Source organism: Phocoena sinus, chromosome 6 (assembly GCF_008692025.1).
Source record: "Phocoena sinus isolate mPhoSin1 chromosome 6, mPhoSin1.pri, whole genome shotgun sequence".
In the NCBI taxonomy this organism is placed as follows: Eukaryota; Metazoa; Chordata; class Mammalia; order Artiodactyla; family Phocoenidae; genus Phocoena; species Phocoena sinus.
In genome coordinates, this window is record NC_045768.1 from 42,285,758 (window position 1) to 42,304,316 (window position 18,559).

Genomic DNA, 18,559 nt, shown 5'->3' on the forward strand with positions numbered 1-18,559 from the left:
TCCCAAAGCCCGGGATTCCTGGGAATGGGAGGCAGGAGGGAAGACTTACCTAACTCATGCTCCTGAGGAGTTCAGGGTCTCAGCGAAAGGTGGCTGCATCCATGTTCCAAAAGGACATGGCATATACACATTCTTAAATTCACAAGAGGCAAAATGTGAGATAAAACCCCAGCAACTTACACATAGAATCCTTGAGAATTATCAACAATATCATAAATCATTTGCGATTTGATGGAGCTAAGCTTCTCCATGGCTGCTGCACCGCCGTTGTTCTTAATCCACTCCAGGACCAAGCCCATGACATAGATGCTGAAATAAAGAGTTAAAAATACATATATCCACGTAGAGAATGGACTTGAGGATACGGGGAGGGGGAAGGGTAAGCTGGGACAAAGTGAGAGAGTGGCATGGACATATATACACTACCAAATGTAAAATAGATAGCTAGTGGGAAGCAGCCACATAGCACAGGGAGATCAGCTTGGTGCTTTGTGACCACCTAGAGGGGTGGAATACGGAGGGTGGGAGGGAGATGCAAGACGGAGGGGATATGGGGATATATGTATACACATAGCTGATTCACTTTGTTATACAGCAGAAACTAACACACCATTGTAAAGCAATTATACTCCAATAAAGATCTTAAAATATAAATAAATAATTTTTTAAAAAATACATATATCCATTGAGTTCAGCTTTGCACAAGTGGAAAGACACCCAAGCAAACAGTCTGAAGTCGTACTAAAACAGACTTAAAGACACCATTAGACATAGACAAGATGAAAGTGGGCCATGTGTACACCAAGGACAGGAGTGTGTCACGGAGCAAAAATGAAGATCAACCCAACTCTAGGCCCCTGGGGGCCATTCAGAAAAGAGGGTTAATTAGACTCTTCATTAGAGGTCACATCGGTGCCTCCAGTCCAGCCCAAGCCCGAAAGCAAACTCTTCATGACACCTGGAACACAGCTCCCTGTCTCCACCCCTGCTGACATTTTATCCCTGCCACAAGCATCCTCAGACACCTAGCTCCCCACCCCCACCAGTTAACTCTTCGCTTTCTGAACGCCCAGAGCCTGCTGCCCACACTTCCCCTAGTTTTTACCACTGGTTCTTTATTCTCTATTCCTGGGCGCCCGTGTCTTGGACGCTGCAGTCCTGGAAGGCTGGAAGCACAGTGTTCACCTTTCCTCCCGCAAAGCACCGGCGCACAGCCCACCACCGGGCGGAGGCAGGGTGGCAGAGTGCCCAAAAGCCTGGGCTCCAAGTCCTAGTCCTGACTCTAGAACCAGTGCTGCCCCAACAGATTACCCAGGATTAGTCACCCCAGGGATCCAAACCTCGACTTTCCCACCTGGAAACAGGGAGGCCTACCAACCGATGGTGGACACCCAGCATTTCAGCTGCCCTGCCCTTCCCAACTCCACCCAGCAGGAGGACCCAGCGGGGTCCCTTGCTTCCCTGGTTTCAGAGTTGAGCAGGGGACTTAACTGGACCAATCAGAGCCCTCCATAGGCTTTTCTGAATTGGGAATGAGAAGAGGCAGAATTGTGTGTTGGTGAAACGGTGAGTTATGAGGTAAGGGCGACAAGGAACATCTGAAGGAGGCTCATCTGAGACACAGGAGTGCAGACGGGGTGGGATGCGCTTCCAGGAGGACCCGCTGCACCTCGGCCCTTCATAGAGCTTGGGTGCATCGTTTACCGAGCCAGAATATCAACTCTGTCACTTAGAGACCTCAGTGCTCTTGGGGGGACTGCAGGAAATGGGTTGGGTGAAGGGCTTAGTGCAGGGCTGGCGTGTGGCAGGTGTACTATGTAGTATCTTTACTAGTTAAGTGCTCTAAACTAAGCCCAAAACACAAGACGTTGAAGAGCAGCGGATGGTTTTCCCAGTGATCTTCTGAAAGCCCCTCTGCTTAAAAAGGTGCTGAGGAGACTTCCCTGGTGGTGCAATGGTTAAGACTCCTCACTTCCACTGCAAGGGGCACAGGTTCGATCCCTGGTCAGTGAACGATGATCCCACATGCCACGCGGAACAGCCAAAAAAATAATAAAAAATAAAAAGGTGCTGAGAGCTCTCTGTGCACCTTACTGAAAGCCCACGGGACAGGAGCAGAGGTCTCCCGGGGAAAAGAGACCATCCTCCTCGAACTGGGAGCGTGGAAAACGTCTGTGCTCAGCTACGGCCTCTGTATGAGTGGGACAAAGGTCCCCCATAATAATCTGTGCAAACTTAGTTGCTGAGCATCAATGTCCCGCAAAGATCTGGGGTGGGGACCCCCAGGCACAGCTGCCTCCTCGTTTACTTACTAACATGACAGGGTGGGGAGGGGGAAACGCTCGAACACCAGAAGCTTGTCCCAGAGAAGCCCAAGATACCTGACTGGCTCGTTCACTGCCTCCAGGTGTGTGGAGAATCCCGGTGTTTCTACCCCAGAAGGTAGCAGAGCCCACACTGGGCTGCCCAGCGGGCACTGGGCAGGGAACAGCCAGCACCCAGAACCACGCAGTAGCCCCGGTGGAAGCTTCCCCAGCCTGGCTCCCCAGACAGCCCTGGGAGGAATGAGAAATGGCAGCTAGGGGCAGCGGCAAGGGAGCTCAAAGCAGAAAATCGCCTCTGAATAATTTACAGCCTCGGCTGGAGCTCTCTGTATAAGGACTGAGAAATCAGAGGAGCAAAGGAGAGAGAAGAAAGTAAGAGAGGGGAAGGACTGTTCAGCGGTCCAGGACTCTCCCTTATATTGATCAAAAAAATCCGAGGCCAGAGCTGCCATTATCCCACTTTACAGATGAGGAAACAGGCTCAGACAGCGTAACTTGGCTAAAGTCATCCAATAAGTGGCCGAGAAAGCCAGGATTCCAACCCCAGATGGTCTGACTCCAAAGCCCCAGCTCTTTCCACAGTAACAAAGGCCTCTGGTTTACTAGGGGCTCCAGGACCCTCACCCACTCTCTCACCTGCCAGCGGGGCAGCCAGGCTGGCACCAAGCCACAGACACAGCTGCTGAGAGCAGCCGCTACAGGGGCATCACAGCACACGTGCGCGTGTGTGGACTTGTAGGCATGTGTTCCAGATACGGTGCTGCCCTCCCACTTCTCTGTTCCGTAAGGTGCTCTCGAATTTCCCTCTAACCCCAAACTGCTCACTCCCCCACAAACCACAGCAACACACCCCGCCACATGATCCAATCACAGCGAGCCACCTGCGGGTGGCTGCCGGTTCAACAGCACTTTCTGGAAGCCGAGCTTCACTTCTGCCTACAGCTCTGTTACCCCAGGGTTCCCAAGCTGCTGCTATTTGATTCATCAAATCAAGGCTGCAGCAAAGGCTCAGGCCAGGTCCACAGTCCCAGCCAGACCTCAGCACCAACACACTTCCCTCTTGCTGTGTGACTCACCCCTATGCCCAGACTCACTGCCCACACTCTCTGGCTAATCTCGTGTGTGTGTGTGTGTGTGTGTGTGGTACGCGGGCCTCTCACTGTTGTGGCCTCTCCCGTCGCGGAGCACAGGCTCCGGACGCGCAGGCTCAGTGGCCATGGCTCACGGGCCTAGCCGCTCCGCAGCACGTGGGATCCTCCAGGACCGGGGCACGAACCCGTGTCCCCTGCATCGGCAGGCGGACTCTCAACCACTGTGCCACCAGGGAAGCCCAGGGTTAACTTTTAACTGAGTACGGCTTCACTTCTAAAATGTCCCCTGCCCCACACAGCGCAGGTACACTGTCTCAGCCTGCGCATTAAATGACTACATGAATCACAGCAGATCCATTCTCTGGAATATCACTCAGCAATTCAAAGGGGTAAAAAAGGCAGGCGTCTGAGCTGACAAGGCAGTGTTCACAGTACGTTGCTGGATAGAAAAAAAGAATTCACAGAACAGCCTATATGGTAAAGTTCCATCTGCATAATTAAACAGACGGCTCTGTTTGCATATGCCCTACACAGCAAGCAGTTAACAATGGTTACCCCGCAGGCTCTGCTCGCCTCAGGAATCTTTGCCAAGACCATGTGTTAATTTTTTAAGGCAACAAGAAATACTCTGTGGGCACTAGGGATTAGAAAAGCACACCAGAAAGTTCCCCGGGAAACTCTCCCTGGCTGCTCTGAAGTACTAGGCCCCCTTGGCAGCCCACACTCCTATGCTGATAAGTAAGGCGGCCTGGGTCAGTAGGGTCATTTTGTTTCTTATTAGTTACTTTACCTCACACTACAGCTAGTTAGTCGTAGTAAGTAAAACTGTCTTGTGGGCTTAGAAGGGAAGTTTAGGCATTCGTTTGTTTGTCCATGAACTGGGCTTAGTGCCCAGGACGCCCACGCCGTCCTTTATTCCACCCCAATTCACTGCTCAGGGCTACAGGCAACTACAGGAAGGCTCAGTTCAAACCGCCCAGGGCCTGTGGTCACTTGGCTCCAAGTTTGAAAGAAAAAAAAGAGCTTCTTTTCAAACTTGGGACATTTTCAAGGGCTTCCATGTAATACAAAGTTGCAGTGTTCTGGGTGCCTTATCCCCTTACATCCAGGGCCGGGGGAGGGTGCTCTGCACAAAGCTTCCTCTCTCCATTCACTGCTTGTTCTCACTGCATGAACTACAATTTTCTAATCTTGAAAGCTGAAGTACCCCAAATGAAATCTAAGTTTTTCAAGTCATAGATTTAGGGTAACTACTCAATTATACAGACTTACTTTTTTCCTTTTCTCTTCTTTCGGGGTAAAAGAAAGCAAGACACCAAGGGGTGTCTTGGGTCAGAATACCTTTAACCCAATCTCTTTGGTCCTCCACGTTTATATGATTCTGATCAAATACTATTAGCGATCCTGCCCCGAGATGGTCTCAGCGTTCACTCTTCTGATCTGTCTGGAGAGGAAACTTCGCCCCTTTTCCACCCTTGTTTCTGGGTGTCTGGCTGAGCCCACTCTCCGGGCAGGAAGGCTCTGGGCGGGGAGTATCTGCCCTCCCCCAGCCTGTGCCCCAACCCCAGGTGCCCAGGTTGGCCAGCTGGCCCGACCGGTCAGGGCCTGGGGTGGAGGCCTGCACAGGGGCTGGTAGGGGAGTGACTCTCTTTGAGTCACTCACAGGAGGACTTTCTCTCAGCGCCCACCAGGTCTGACTCCAGACCTTTTTATCTCCCACTAGACAGACTGATCTGCTTTCTCACTGTTTCTGCTGATTTTTCACTCTAATATTACCCGACTGCATCTTAACACATATCCATTGGAGTTTTCAAAAATGTGCTTCCCGGTCACTCATGGAGAAGGTGCCAGAGGGCGTGACAGCTCCCCCTGCTCTGATCAGAACTGCCAGCCCCATTTCAGGCCCCATTTCAGGGCCAGGGCTCTCCCTGCCTTCTCCCACCATCACACTCGCGGAGCTGTGGTGGCCTCTGCCCGCCCCCCCGCCCCCAGGAAAGACTCACCTGCCTGCAAGCCAGGCCCTGGCTGCACGTTCTAACAGGTAAGGACAGACACCTCCCGCCACCTCCTGCCACCTCACAGCCTGGAGCCGAAGCTCCTTCTCCAGGGGCCCTGCACTCAGGCTCCCCAACTGTCCTGCACCGCTCAGCACGGCACTGCTCCTTTCCCAGTTGGCTGGTGGTCACCGGTTTTTCCACTGCCAGAAACCCCAGAGATAAGACGGGCAGGTGAGAGAGGTTCACCCCTGCCCACCAATCCCTACCAGGCACTTCAGAAGCACTTTCAACCGGGGTGAAACAGAGTGGGATTGACAGGTGACCAGGAAAGTAAGCACTGAAGCCCTCCGTGCCCCGAGGAGAGCAGGGGACACAAAGTGAGAAGCTGCTCCGGCCCATGCGAGCCGCACAGAAAACCAGCAAAAATTTCCATCAGAATTCTAACTTTGGAAAAAGCTCCTTTCCTCCCCTGGTAAATTATGTGGAAGAAATTTCCTGCAGGCAGCGCCTCAGAGGGAGACCTCTCACAAAGCCCCAACCCCACGGAGGCGCAGCCTGTACCAGCCCGAGCCGCTCTTCGTACGCTCTTTCAAGAGAACTTCTACCATCCCTGGAAAACCCGGGAGACTCAGAGAGCTGGACTCCCAGGAGCCAACTGTTCTCCAGAGATGGGATCTTTCCAACACAAACCCACACTGAGAGTTTTGCTTGAGAAGAGCACAAAGATACAGGGTGTGCATATCTGGGCTCTCAAGCCAGACCGCCTGGGTTCAAACCCTGGCTATGCCACTTCTTGAAGTATGGCTTTGGCTTCTTCACTTGCAGAATGGGAATAATAATAATAAGAGTACCCACCTCCTAGGGTGCTTGGGAGATAAAGAGGGTCATACACATCACTATTTTACATCATAGCTGCCCTGGAAAGATAAGATAATCTATAGACTCTGGCTCTTTATCCCCGCTGCTAAGGCTGGGGATAAAACAGAAACCACAATAATAATACAGCAGCTAACATTTATAAGTCACTGAGAGCCAGGCACTCACCAAGCACATTTTATACATATGTATTAATCATTCAATCCTCACAGCAACCAATTACTCCTGGAGACACCTGCTGCACAGATAGGTTAAGCAACTTGCCCAAGGTCACACAGCTTGTTAGTAGTAAAATCTCTCAGGCAATTGTTAAATCCTAGGTGTCACAAAGATTTTCACAAACTACCTGAGTCTGGGAGTTAAAAGACTGTACGGTGGGGTAGCCTTACTCTCCCCAAAAGTGCTGTAATGCAGCCTCTCACTCGGATAAGGGGAAGCCAGGCTAACAGGACCCCTGCAGACTGGGTGAGAAACCAGAGAGGCGTTTGTTCCAGCCAGTGTGTTAGATGCCAGGCAGCCAGCTTCAAGCAGACCCAGTAAGGAAAGAAAAAGACCAGTAGCCCGGCCTCTGAAAGTCCTTCTCCAAAGCCGCACTGGTTGTTTGAGATGCAAGCATGACACTTCATGTGCAGAAAGCTTTCGGGTTAATGGTGAACCACCAAGGCTACCAAGATCAAACAAAAACACCCCAAAAGAAAGGCAAGGAAAGCTGATCAAACAGTGCACAGAGAGGGGACAAGGGAGAGGTGAACTGGGCAGAGAATCTTCTTTTGTTTGTTGTTTTTTTGCGGTACACGGGCCTCACTGTTGTGGCCTCTCCCGTTGCGGAGCACAGGCTCCGGACACGCAGGCTCAGCGGCCATGGCTCACGGGCCCAGCCGCTCCACGGCATGTGGGATCTTCCTGGACCGGGGCACGAACCCGCGTCCCCTGCATCGGCAGGCGGACTCTCAACTGCTGTGCCACCAGGGAAGCCCTGGGCAGAGAATCTTAATAGGATATCTGGGCTATTAGATCACTGATTCGTGGCATTATGCCCTACTTTCAAAAGTCAACTAGTATTGATGGGAAATACTGAGACCTCCTCACTGGTCCCCAAGCCATACCCCGGAGTTACCTGAAGCAGGGAGGTGTGTTATACAGGGAGTTATTTCCGGCCTGCACTTTGTAATCCAGGACCGAGGGGCACTCTCTGAGGGCAAACCCCAGCAGGTCATCTCGGACGATCACCACCGTGACCCCTGCAGAGCCAACGTTCTTCTGGGCACCAGCAAAAATTGCACCAAACTGCAAAAGAGAAAGCTTGCTGTTCTAGATGCACTGGGTCATTTTTCATAAATGTAGTCAAACTTCCCAATCTCCTTCCAAAGCACAATTTGTATGAGGAAGTGACTCTATTTTAATCCCGTTTGGAGTGCATTCCCTTCTCTAAAGGAATCTCTATCCGGGACAGCAAATCGATACTCAAGAGTTCAGAGCCCGCAGATTACAAATCTGTCTGATCCTTCTCTCCAGGGAGGGGCCAGCCCAAACCCATCACTGTGGAGGTCTCGTATCTATTCGTATTCACTCTAGTATACCTCTTTTCTACGTCCAAGCCCATATTTAAAATAAGGCTGCTGTCCTTGGTAACCTAAAGAAATCAATTTTTTTATCCATTTATATTTGTATAAAGGGATAATCAGAAAACACTGAGACATAATGGGACAAGCTGCCTGAGAGAGAAGAAATTTTAGAAAAAAAGAGATGTTTAAAGATACTTTGGGAAATCTTTTCGTGTAAGATGTAGAACCCTCTTCCATGTCTCCCCATGAAACCTGTAGGAAAATTCAGTGGCATCCCAAGTGGGAGGACGGGAGACAGTGTGGCTCAACAGGGAGTATTTTATAGCTGACATGGTTTAGAAATGCCAGTGCATGGTGAGTGAAAATAAAAAGCAGGCTATAAACAAAATGTGTACATCCATACAACAGAATACTACTCAGCCTTAAAAAGAAACAAAGTTCTGACATGCTACCACATGGGCGAACCCTGAGGACATTATGCTAAGTGAAATAAGCCAGACAGAAAAGGACAAATATTGCATGATTCCACTTACGTGAGGCTATCTAGAACAGTTGAATTCACAGAGGCCAATAAAAAAAGTAGGATGGTGGTTGCCAGGGGCTGGGGGGAGGGAGGACCGCGGTTATTGTTTAATGGGGACAGAGTTTCAGTTTGGGAAGAAGAAGTTCTGCAGATGGATGGTGCTGATGGCTGCACGACAGCGTGTGTGTACTTAATGCCACTGAGCTGTACGCTTAAAACTGGTTAAAATGGTAAAGTTATGGTAAGTATATTTTACCACAACTTTTTAAAAGGCACGCTACTTCTTAGTTTGTTTTAAATTCCTTACAGCTATCATACCCCCCATGGCATGCACCTGGGGAGCTGCTCAGAAATCTACACGTCACGTCCATGCTCTAGGAGCTGAGCTGGGTACAAAGCAAGGTGGGGCTCCTTCAAAGCCCCCCAAGCTTTCCTTGATGACAGCAAGTAACTCCCAAGATGCTGACAAAAGGATTTTCTAAGCGCCACTCTCAGAGGCAGATGAATTCCCCAAGGACTCAAGTGTGACCCCTGGGAGACAACGATTAACACAGGGCTGGGTGTGTCAGGACGTAAACATTCTGACAACCCACGCTGTCAGCCTTTCCCCATTCTGGTATATATGAAAATGTCCTCAGAGAAACCGAGAGGCTGGTTCCCCCCGACCCGCCCCCCGCTGGCGCAGGCCTCTTTTACACTCTACCTTGGAAACATCCACTGGCTTGGACAGGAAGTTTGAGGACATGTCGCAGACCAACACTGCTCCCTTCACATCAGGGATAAAGTCAAACTCCACTCCATGCACGGTCTCATTGGCGCAGTAATACACATAGGAGGCGTCCGGGCTGAGGTTCCAGGTGCTCGGATCTGGAATTTCTATCACAGGAGACAAGTTGGGGACTCCACACGTTTCCTCCCCTCTTTCCTTAGGGAGATAGGAGGCAACCAGGAATGACACCCCTCCCCTAGCAGGGGAAGACAGATCCCAGAGCATTCACAAGTGAAAGCACCCTATCCATCTTACATTACAATCACCACCAACATCCTAAAGAGATGACCCATCTCACCCCTTTGACTGTTACTGGGGGCAAATAATCTTCAAGAATGGCATGGGAGTATTTGGGTTTTTTCCTTGTTGCCCAGTATCCATCCATCCTATGTCCACTGACAGTTTCCTGTGTGCGTCAGCCTCCGCGACTCTCAGCCCATGCAGTTCCAGTAGAACCGGTTCCACCCACAGCCCCAAAGGTACAATGCAACTCAGGCAAGGCCGCTTGACTGATACAGAATGGGACACAGGAGACATGAGACTGTTACTGGGAATGCATGAGCGAAGGCATTGAAACGTGAGACAATATAAGGTCAGGAGCAGCTGCAGCCATCTTCTAAAAAGGAGGGGGCAGCTTTCCTGACTGTGGAGGAGACACGGAAAGACACCAGAACTGGGAGACATTGTAGGCGGCCCTTGATCAAGCCATACCTAAAGCCAAACCAGCCCCAGGGCTTTGCAGCTAAGTCAGCAGCCTAGGCATACTCTTTCTGCAGCAGCCCGTTAGTAATCTTAACAGGAACAGACAGCCAATCTAAATGGTATCGGACTAACTACTGACAAGGGGATGAAAGAATGGCCCGGGGCAGGGGTGACCTGCTAGCTGAGGAGGGACCACCTGCCAGCCAGCATTTCACAGTCCAGCTCAGCTCCCAGCACTTACTTGTGTAACTCCCAAGTTTGGGGTGGACAATATTCACAGTCCCGAACTTCTTGGCTTCTTCCGCAGCCTTAGCTGACCAGGATCCCGTCACCACATAGTCGGCACACCTTCCTGCTTTCAGGCCAATCAGGTTTAAGGGGACAGCACTGAACTGGCCACACCCACCTCCTTGTACAAAAATCACCTTGTAGTTGTCTGGAATGGCTCTGGGCAGAAGCAGAGGTGACAGTAAACAGGGTCAAAAATTGAGAATGAGTGATGCCCTTCCAGCACTTTACCCTGGGGTGGGTACACTACAAGAACGATGGTCAAGCCCCATCTCTGCCTTCCCCAACCCAGTCATTTATCTACTCAATTCCTTGCACAGATATTTACTGGGCCCTGTGGTGGAAGCCTATGGTTACTTTTTGGACAGAGCTAGTAACACCCTGCTTGTTCTTTTAGGGAAGCATCGGCTGCCACTCTCAGTCCACCTGGTTCAAGGGTGGCCAATCCCAGCTCCAGGGGATGAGCACATGACCCAAGCTGGCCAGTGTGGTTTGGTTCTGAGACCTGGATCCAAACTTCTAGAAAAGAGGAGCTGTTTCTATTGAGGGAAATAAAGAACTTGTAGGGGCTAAACCTGCAACCACTGGTGGCCATCTGGTGAAGCCAACATATAAAAAAGCAGAGCCAGGAGATGGAGAAAAAGACCTTCCTGACATCATGTGAGCTCCTAAATCACTCCTGCACTTTTCTGTTATATGAGATAATACATTCCTTTTTTTTTTTTTTTTTTTTTTTGCGTAAGCCAAGAGCTGGGCTTCTGTCACTTGCAACTAAAAGTCCTAAAAGTATATATGTGCTGGTCCATGCTATGAACCAGGTGGACACTGGAGAAGGATCTTTGATAATCCTTTAGACCTAAGCCTGTATCACCTACCCAATATATATCAAGATTAACAGCAAAAATATTTGATTGCAACATGGAAAATTAAAATGGTGATTGGCATGGTTACAGGCAGTAGGGTAAGGCCAGGGAAACTGGACCCAAGCCTTTGAGCAATGTCAGAGCTTGGGAACAGGTTACACAGAAGGCAGAAGGCCAAGGGACAGAGCTCCAGCACAGAGGTGTAAGGAAAGCACCAAAGGGCAGGGCAATGTGAGAGGGTCTTGGTCTCGCCAACATGAGGGATGGCGTGCATATATCTGGTTGTGAACCGTGCCTGCCTGTATCCAGGGCTCAGGAGGCTAGCAAAGCACACAGACAGGTCTTAGGAGACTCTAACCATGTCAGCAGCTGGGAGGATGGCAGCCCAAGGCAGCGTTCCTGGTTTATGTTATTCAGATGCAGGGCAGTGAACAAGGCCAAGAACTGGATGGAAAGACACCAGACAGAGGTCTAGGTACAGGGGTACAAAGAAATTGGCCCATAAATCGAACCGGAAGTTCAAGCTGGAAAGGCTCACAAGCATGTGGGTCAAATGCCATATCTCTTGGGCCAACATTCCAAGTACCCACCCCATGAAGGATGCGATTGTTCTGTGAACATGACAGGGACCCAGCAGGCATCCCTGGCATGCTAAGCCAAGCAGATGATTACTGGCTCCAAACACAGACATTAGCACGGGTTTCGAGGGCTCCTCACAAAAATGTCACCAAGCCCGCCCCATCTGAAGCATTTTATCAATGCAATTTAAAGGGAAAGTTATTAAATAATTAGTATAATTCCAATTTTGTTAATGAAATAATGCAAGGATGGACCCTAAAACGTTAACAGTGATTACCCCTGACTGGTGGGGTTATGGATAATTATGGTTGATTTTGTGAGTTTGCTTTTTCCCTAAACTTTCCACCATGAACATGCACTAGTTTTGTGAGCAGAAAAAAAAAAACAGAATGTTTTGTTTTCAAGATGACCGTATTCATATTTCTATGTGAATATATTTATATAATATAGAAAACCTCTCCTTTAAGCAGCAATCTGTTTAAGAACACAGTTTCCTCTGGGTAAGAAGAGCAGTGCAGATAACTAGGAAAGTTCATTTGAGAAGCAGTTCCCAGAGTTCAGAACCCTTAAAATTGCCCAAAGAGCCTGTTAGAAATGAAGTTTGTAGAAAGGCTCTGATTCAACAGGTCTGGATGGGGCCCAGCACTTTAATTTTTTAATACTTCCCCCACGAGTTGATTCTGACAGGTTGTATGAGGCAATACTTTAAGAGCCAGTGAACTAAGTTATAGTTAATTATGCTGACAAAGATGACCACTTCTTGGGCTTCCCTGGTGGCGCAGTGGTTGAGAGTCCGCCTGCCGATTCAGGGGACGCGGGTTCGTGCCCCGGTCCGGGAGGATCCCACATGCCGCGGAGCGGCTGGGCCCGTGAGCCATGGCCGCTGAGCCTGCGCGTCCGGAGCCTGTGCTCCGCAACGGGAGAGGCCACAACAGTGAGAGGCCGGCGTACGGCAATACGGCAAAAAAAAAAAAAAAAAAAAAAAGATGACCACTTCTTTGTCGTTTAAATCCCTTTTAAGCCTGTTTAACTTCCACAGTGCTAAAAAAAATCTTTCCCAGATAAAATGATTTCAAATCTTTGGAAAAACCACATAAAATAAAAATACAAACGCAGGATGAGGAACAAATAAAAAGCATTATATATACTGATCTAGTGAATTTGGAAGAATCTTAACAAGATTATTTGTAAGAATGGAATATTCTGAACACACAGCAGAGTCTAGAAAATAATGCAACAGACACCCACGTATATGGATTACCAAACAAGAGTAACACAATTTTGTCTTTAAAATTTTAAACTTACAATAATTCCCGCATAAGGTTCTCTGTGTTGTTAATAATCTTAGAGAAATCTGATGACCTGTGGCTCATTTCTGTGGAAAGAAAAACAAGAAAAAAAATTCCAGTTCAAAACCAAAGCAACAAAAGTTAACTGTAGCTGTAACTACAAAATTTGCAAATCAAATAACAAAAGGAAGTGTCAGTTATTTTCCATTCAAATTGTGGGCCACACTTACTTTAAGGGAAAATCCAAATTGATTTTCAAACTGCAAACATTTTAACCTTATTGTCACAGCACAATGATTTTTCAAAAGCGGCAATATTCACTGAGCGAGCCATGTACTAATTTATCCTTTGGTCTCTGATCACTAACATCTTTCTCACAAACAGGAATTGTATGCAAATAAATGCTGCCCTTAGGACATCAGCACAAAATTCCACACTGTGCTCTCACTTCACAGAAATCTAGGTGCATGTGCCAGACCCACAGGAACAAAATTTAACAGCAATGAGCACACAGTTAAACCTACAGTCTCTTAATAGTCTGTAGCCTTTGGAAATATCAAAAAAGAAAAAGAAAATTAAATTAAAAAAAAAGTAAATTTTAGAACTCAAAGAAACTTCATGAAATTATTAACAGGCAAGATCTTCAAAAAAAGGCTTGTGTACTTTTCAACATTAATGAGTTCATGTTTAAGAACAGCAAAAACTGTAAAATGAATGTGAAGCAATTTTACAAATGTTTGGGCACTGTTAATGGATCACTGTTAAAGGATCTTTTGATCTCAGATCCTATGCATAGCAAAAACCAATGATGCGACAGTAACTGAGACATATAAACCCCTCACCAGCATTTATGTTGCTTTCAAAATTGCTTTGATCAAACATGCTATGGAAGTTATTAAAATTTAAAAATATATCTACAAAGGCCTACAGGAAGACCCAGTAGAAATTCTAGGCTTGATGATGCATTTTAATTGGTTCCCTTTGAATCCAGGACATTCACAGAATCCAAAAGTAAATCTTACCAAGAACACTAATCCCAACTCCTTTGTAATCTAATAATTCTTTTTGTATCTCTGACAATACCTAGGAAAAAAATAAAAGAAAATTTAAGATGATTTCAATATGCTGTGCACAACTCTGGACATACAAACTGCAATGGGGGAGGGACAGGGGAGAGGATCCACCCACCAGGCCTGTGAAGAAGCTTATGTCCCTGCCCACAGCCAATCCACTTCCTCCCCCTATCCCCACAGAGCCCCGATGATGCAACTTATACTCAAGTTGAGAGTGAAATTATGCAACGTGACTGATGCTAAGACAGTTTTTCCAAAGGTATGAATTTATTTAGAGATAAAAACTCACTTGGACTTAAAAAAAGATCAAGTATAGAAGTTTTCTGATAACAATTCTTTACCTGTCAACTTCAGACCTTTGGGAAAAGTCTAATTCCCTAGAAAAATGTCCCTTCCACAATTGCATTTGCACTCTGACAGCAAAGGCACAAAAAGCATAAAGTTCTGGGGGACAACAAAAAAATCAATTAGGCCCAAGTTAAACTGATAACTCAATTTTCCATCTTTTTGGTCTGCTGGGATGGGTGGGATGGGCAGGAATTAGGAAGCACCTGCTGTGAATTAAGGTTCATCAGGGGTACTGATGTACTGCACTCTCCCCTCAACAACAGCCCTGAAGGTGATATTCTCATCCCCAATTTGCAGGTGAAGAATCTCAGCTGTGGCTCCAGAGGTGCTTAGCTGTATGCCCTAATCCAGCCCCTTGACCCATCTTGTAAGATCACTGCAATCCCATAACCACAGTCTGCCTTACAAGGACAACTGGACAGGTGGGACCCATCTTACGGCCAATCTTCCCGTGCCAGGAAACGGGTGGGGGGCAAGGCTCATTCCCTACCCCCACCCCCAAACACATAGCTCACTTTCTAGGGAGGTGCCTCATTGTTTTTTTCCCAAAGGCAATTAAATGTAAATTACTACACACTGAAAGAAAAACACCTATTTCCTATATGTATCTACATAGATTTATGTGTATATATACATATATGTATATATATATACATATATATGTATATATATACACACACACACACACTTCAGTAAGAAGAATAGAAAGCCCTTATCAGAGATGCATGCTGCATTGTTTACGAGTGAAATGACACGATATCTGTGATCGGCTTTAAAATTATCCAGGGGCAGAAGGGGAGAAAGAGGGTATGGGGCAGGGAGCGCTGAAACAAGATTGGCAAAATGTCCTTAGTTGTTAAATTTTGGATGGGTGCGTGAATTTAGTTATATTATTCCCTCTCTACCTTTGTGTATGACCAATCTGCCATAAAGTAAAAAGAGAGAAAGAAATGCTCTAAAAATGTACACAAAATAGGTGAGATAAACCCTCTGTAGAAGCATCCTGCCATCAAAGGAGGTTCCCTTAAAAGATACAGGCTAAAGACCTCATAAAACATAATCCAGGGCTTCCCTGGTGGCGCAGTGGTTAAGAATCCGCCTGTCAATGCAGGGGACACGGGTTCGAGCCCTGGTCTGGGAAGATTCCCACATGCCGCGGAGCAACTAAGCCCGTGCGCCACAACTACTGAGCCTGCGCTCTTAGAGCCTGCGAGCCACACGTACAGAGCCTGCATGCCACAACTACTGAAGACCGCGCACCTGGAGCCTGTGCTCCGCAACAAGAGAAGCCACTGCAATGAGAAGTCCACACACCACAACGAAGAGCAGCCCCTGCTCACTGAAACTAGAGAAAAGCCTGCATGCAGAAACGAACACCCAATGCAGTGAAAAATTAAAATTAAAAAAAAAAACCCATAATCTAAACTGGATTGCAACTTGTCTGAAAAAACACCATTTTAAAAATAAAGAGTGAGACAAAAAAAAGAGGTTCAAGAATTTGTCATCGGGGCTTCCCTGGTGGCACAGTGGTTAAGAATCTGCCTGCCAATGCAGGGTACACGGGTTTGAGCCCTGGTCCGGGAAGATCCCACATGCCGCGGAGCAACTAAGCCCGTGTGCCACAACTACTGAGCCTGCGCTCTAGAGCCCGTGAGCCACAACTACTGAAGCCCACGTGCCACAACTACTGAAGCGCACGTGCCTAGATCCCGTGCTCCGCAACAAGAGAAGCCACCGCAATGAGAAGCCCGCACACCACAAGGAAGAGTAGCCCCCGCTCGCAGCAACTAGAGAATGCCCGCGTGCAGCAACGAAGATGCAACGCAGCCAAAAATAAATAAATAAAATTAAAAAAAAAAAGATTTTGTCATCGCTTTTGTTGGACACATTAGCAATGGCTGATCAAACAAACTTTTAGCAAATCCTTGTCTTTAGTAAATACAAACTTCTGTCTCTGATAGAATCATCCTTGAACTTCTGTTCAGACTGTATTTCTCTCATAGATAGTATTCCTTGAAAAGACATCTATAAAAGTTTATAACCAAAATCATTATAAAAAGTTTTAAAATCTTCTACCCAAAAAGCATACCCCTCTAATCCAGTGGAGTTTATTTTTTTCAAGCTGCAGAATGCAACCACTTTTGTGGATCATAACTAATTTTTTAATGAACTAGAATAGACCAGAGCAGAATAGAATACAAAATTGTGCATGTTGTAGTCATTAGGCTAAATATTTCATAAGCCTTTTGTTTTAATTATGTGCAGGTACTTGGTCATTTTGTGAAATATATTTTTCATTGTGGTTACAGTCAAAAAAAGTTTGCAAATCTTCTCTAATCCTTATACTTCAATTAAATCGAGAAGACACATAAATAGCAACATCTGCCCCCCCCCCCCCCAGCTTGGAGAGCACCCAGGAGGGCATAAATCCTCCCAGGAAAATAAATAATAAATAATTGTACTACTGATAACAACTGCCTTTATAATAAATGCAGAACAAATTACACAGGAAACAAATGCGCAGAAGACTCCAAAACACAGAGAGGGAAAAAACGGTGAGGGTAGAGGAGACGTTTGCACAGCTCTGGCAGGGAATCTCACCTAAAACAGACCGCAATAACTAAGAAAAAACGAAGCCCTATACTCTCAGCTCCTACTAGCGCTGCCCCCAGAAAAGCAAAATGTCCTTTCCCTTATACAATTGTAAGATTCTCTGCTCTTATCACAACACAGAGAAGTCTCTGTCCCAAGGAGATTCTACTCAGTTCAACAGCAGATAATTGTAAAACACTTGGCTATGCACCATGTTGCTACAACATATCATCAGAGTCATCCTGGTTAGAAACATAAAAATACAACAGCAGCGGCAGGGGTCAGTGCATCCAAGGCGCAGTAGAGACTTGGCCCCCTTCACAGCTTGGGCAGTGGGAGGGGAGAATGGATGTGGAGGGAGTGGGTTTTGGAGGTTAGGGGAGGAGCCGGAAGCCGGCTGGGGGCTGGGAAGGCAGGGAGTAAGTTCCACTTGCACTTGAAAGGTCTGGTAATGGCCCAGGGGAGAATTTAGTCATTCATTTGCTCCAGAACAAAGTGAACCGAACTGGGCTAGCAGCCCAAGGCCTACCAGAATTTGAATATTAGAATGCCTTTAGGGGACACGCCAGTTGGGAAAAAAAAAAAAAAATCTACGCGTGAAACAGAGGAGAGAAAAAAGGCTTTGGGGACGGGTGGGGTATCTGAGAGATAAAGAGGGAAAGCCTGGGCTGGACTGAAGGCTTTTAAATTTACATTTCTGAAAAGCAATGTTTCCAAGTGCTGGCTAAAGGCAACACTGCTTCCGAGGGGGTCGTGCGCGGGCCTCCAGTTTGCAGTTCCCTCCAGTTAACGCAATCCTCATTCACCATTCATTCACAGTGTCCATTCACGCATCCACTCAACACTGCCTGGTTCGCAGCATTGCGGGGCGAGGCGAACGCAGAGTTGGGAGCTTTTTCTTTTCCGTCGCGCCCCCGGCCCGGCCGGATTGAAGGCACAGCGCCGGAGTTTGCAGGTGCGCAGCGCAGCGAGCCAGCACTCCCGGGCGGGCAGGGTTCTGCATGCGGCGCACCCGTAGCCGGCGCCAGCGACAGCTGCACAAGCAAGCCTCGCCGAGTTCCTCCCCCAATGTATCCTTCTAGAGGCCCACCCACGATAGATCCTACACTGGGAGTGCACGCCAGTGCAGAGCGTTCGGGGAACTCCGGGCAGGAAGTGGGGATCCGGGAGCCCCGTGCAGGGATGCACAGCCACCCACGCGCCTGCTCCCGCCCGGACCGCACTGCCGGCGCGCGCTAGAGGGGACTTACCGAGCGCGGCAGTTTGGCGGGCCCGGGCCCGAAGTTGACCACCTGCATCAGGGAGTCCATGGTGCAGAAGCGGGAACTGGGAGTCGACTGGAAAGGACCGATCGCGTGGGCAGCGCAAGCCTGCAGCCGGCGCCGACTCTGTGCTCTCTTCCAGCGCCGAGCCGGCGCCCCCATTGGCCCGCGCTGTCGCTGGCCCTGCGCTGATTGGTTCGTGCAACGGGGCTCGCATCCCCATTGGTCGTGCTCCCCCGTCGAGATCGAGAGCAGTTGCTCCTCCTCGCGTTTACTGTTTCAACCCCTTTTTTGATCAATGCAAGGCGCGCGGGAGATTGCACCATCCAGGCGGCTCGGCTGCGCGCCCGCCGGAGAACCTTGGGCGGCGAGAGGAGGCTACCCCTGCCAACTTGCGTTGGTACTTCTGCACGCTTGA

General features: G+C 48.2%; 1 protein-coding gene across 2 annotated transcripts in view; it reads right to left on the minus strand.

The window, feature by feature from the left end:
- PSAT1 (phosphoserine aminotransferase 1) overlaps positions 1-18,278 on the minus strand; it is a 29,567-nt gene extending 11,289 nt beyond the window's left edge. Inside the window, exons 1-7 of one of the 2 annotated variants that reach the window (XM_032635740.1) lie at positions 18,130-18,271; positions 13,889-13,949; positions 12,883-12,952; positions 10,089-10,294; positions 9,080-9,252; positions 7,406-7,575; positions 181-309 (exon numbers count right to left, since the gene is read on the minus strand). In XM_032635740.1, the coding sequence (XP_032491631.1) occupies positions 181-309; positions 7,406-7,575; positions 9,080-9,252; positions 10,089-10,294; positions 12,883-12,952; positions 13,889-13,949; positions 18,130-18,189 (869 nt within the window). In that variant the 5' untranslated portion in view covers positions 18,190-18,271. Of the gene's footprint in view, positions 1-180; positions 310-7,405; positions 7,576-9,079; positions 9,253-10,088; positions 10,295-12,882; positions 12,953-13,888; positions 13,950-18,129 lie in introns of both variants that reach the window. The other variant, XM_032635741.1, reaches the window with a different exon arrangement.
- Positions 18,279-18,559: the final 281 nt, after the last annotated feature.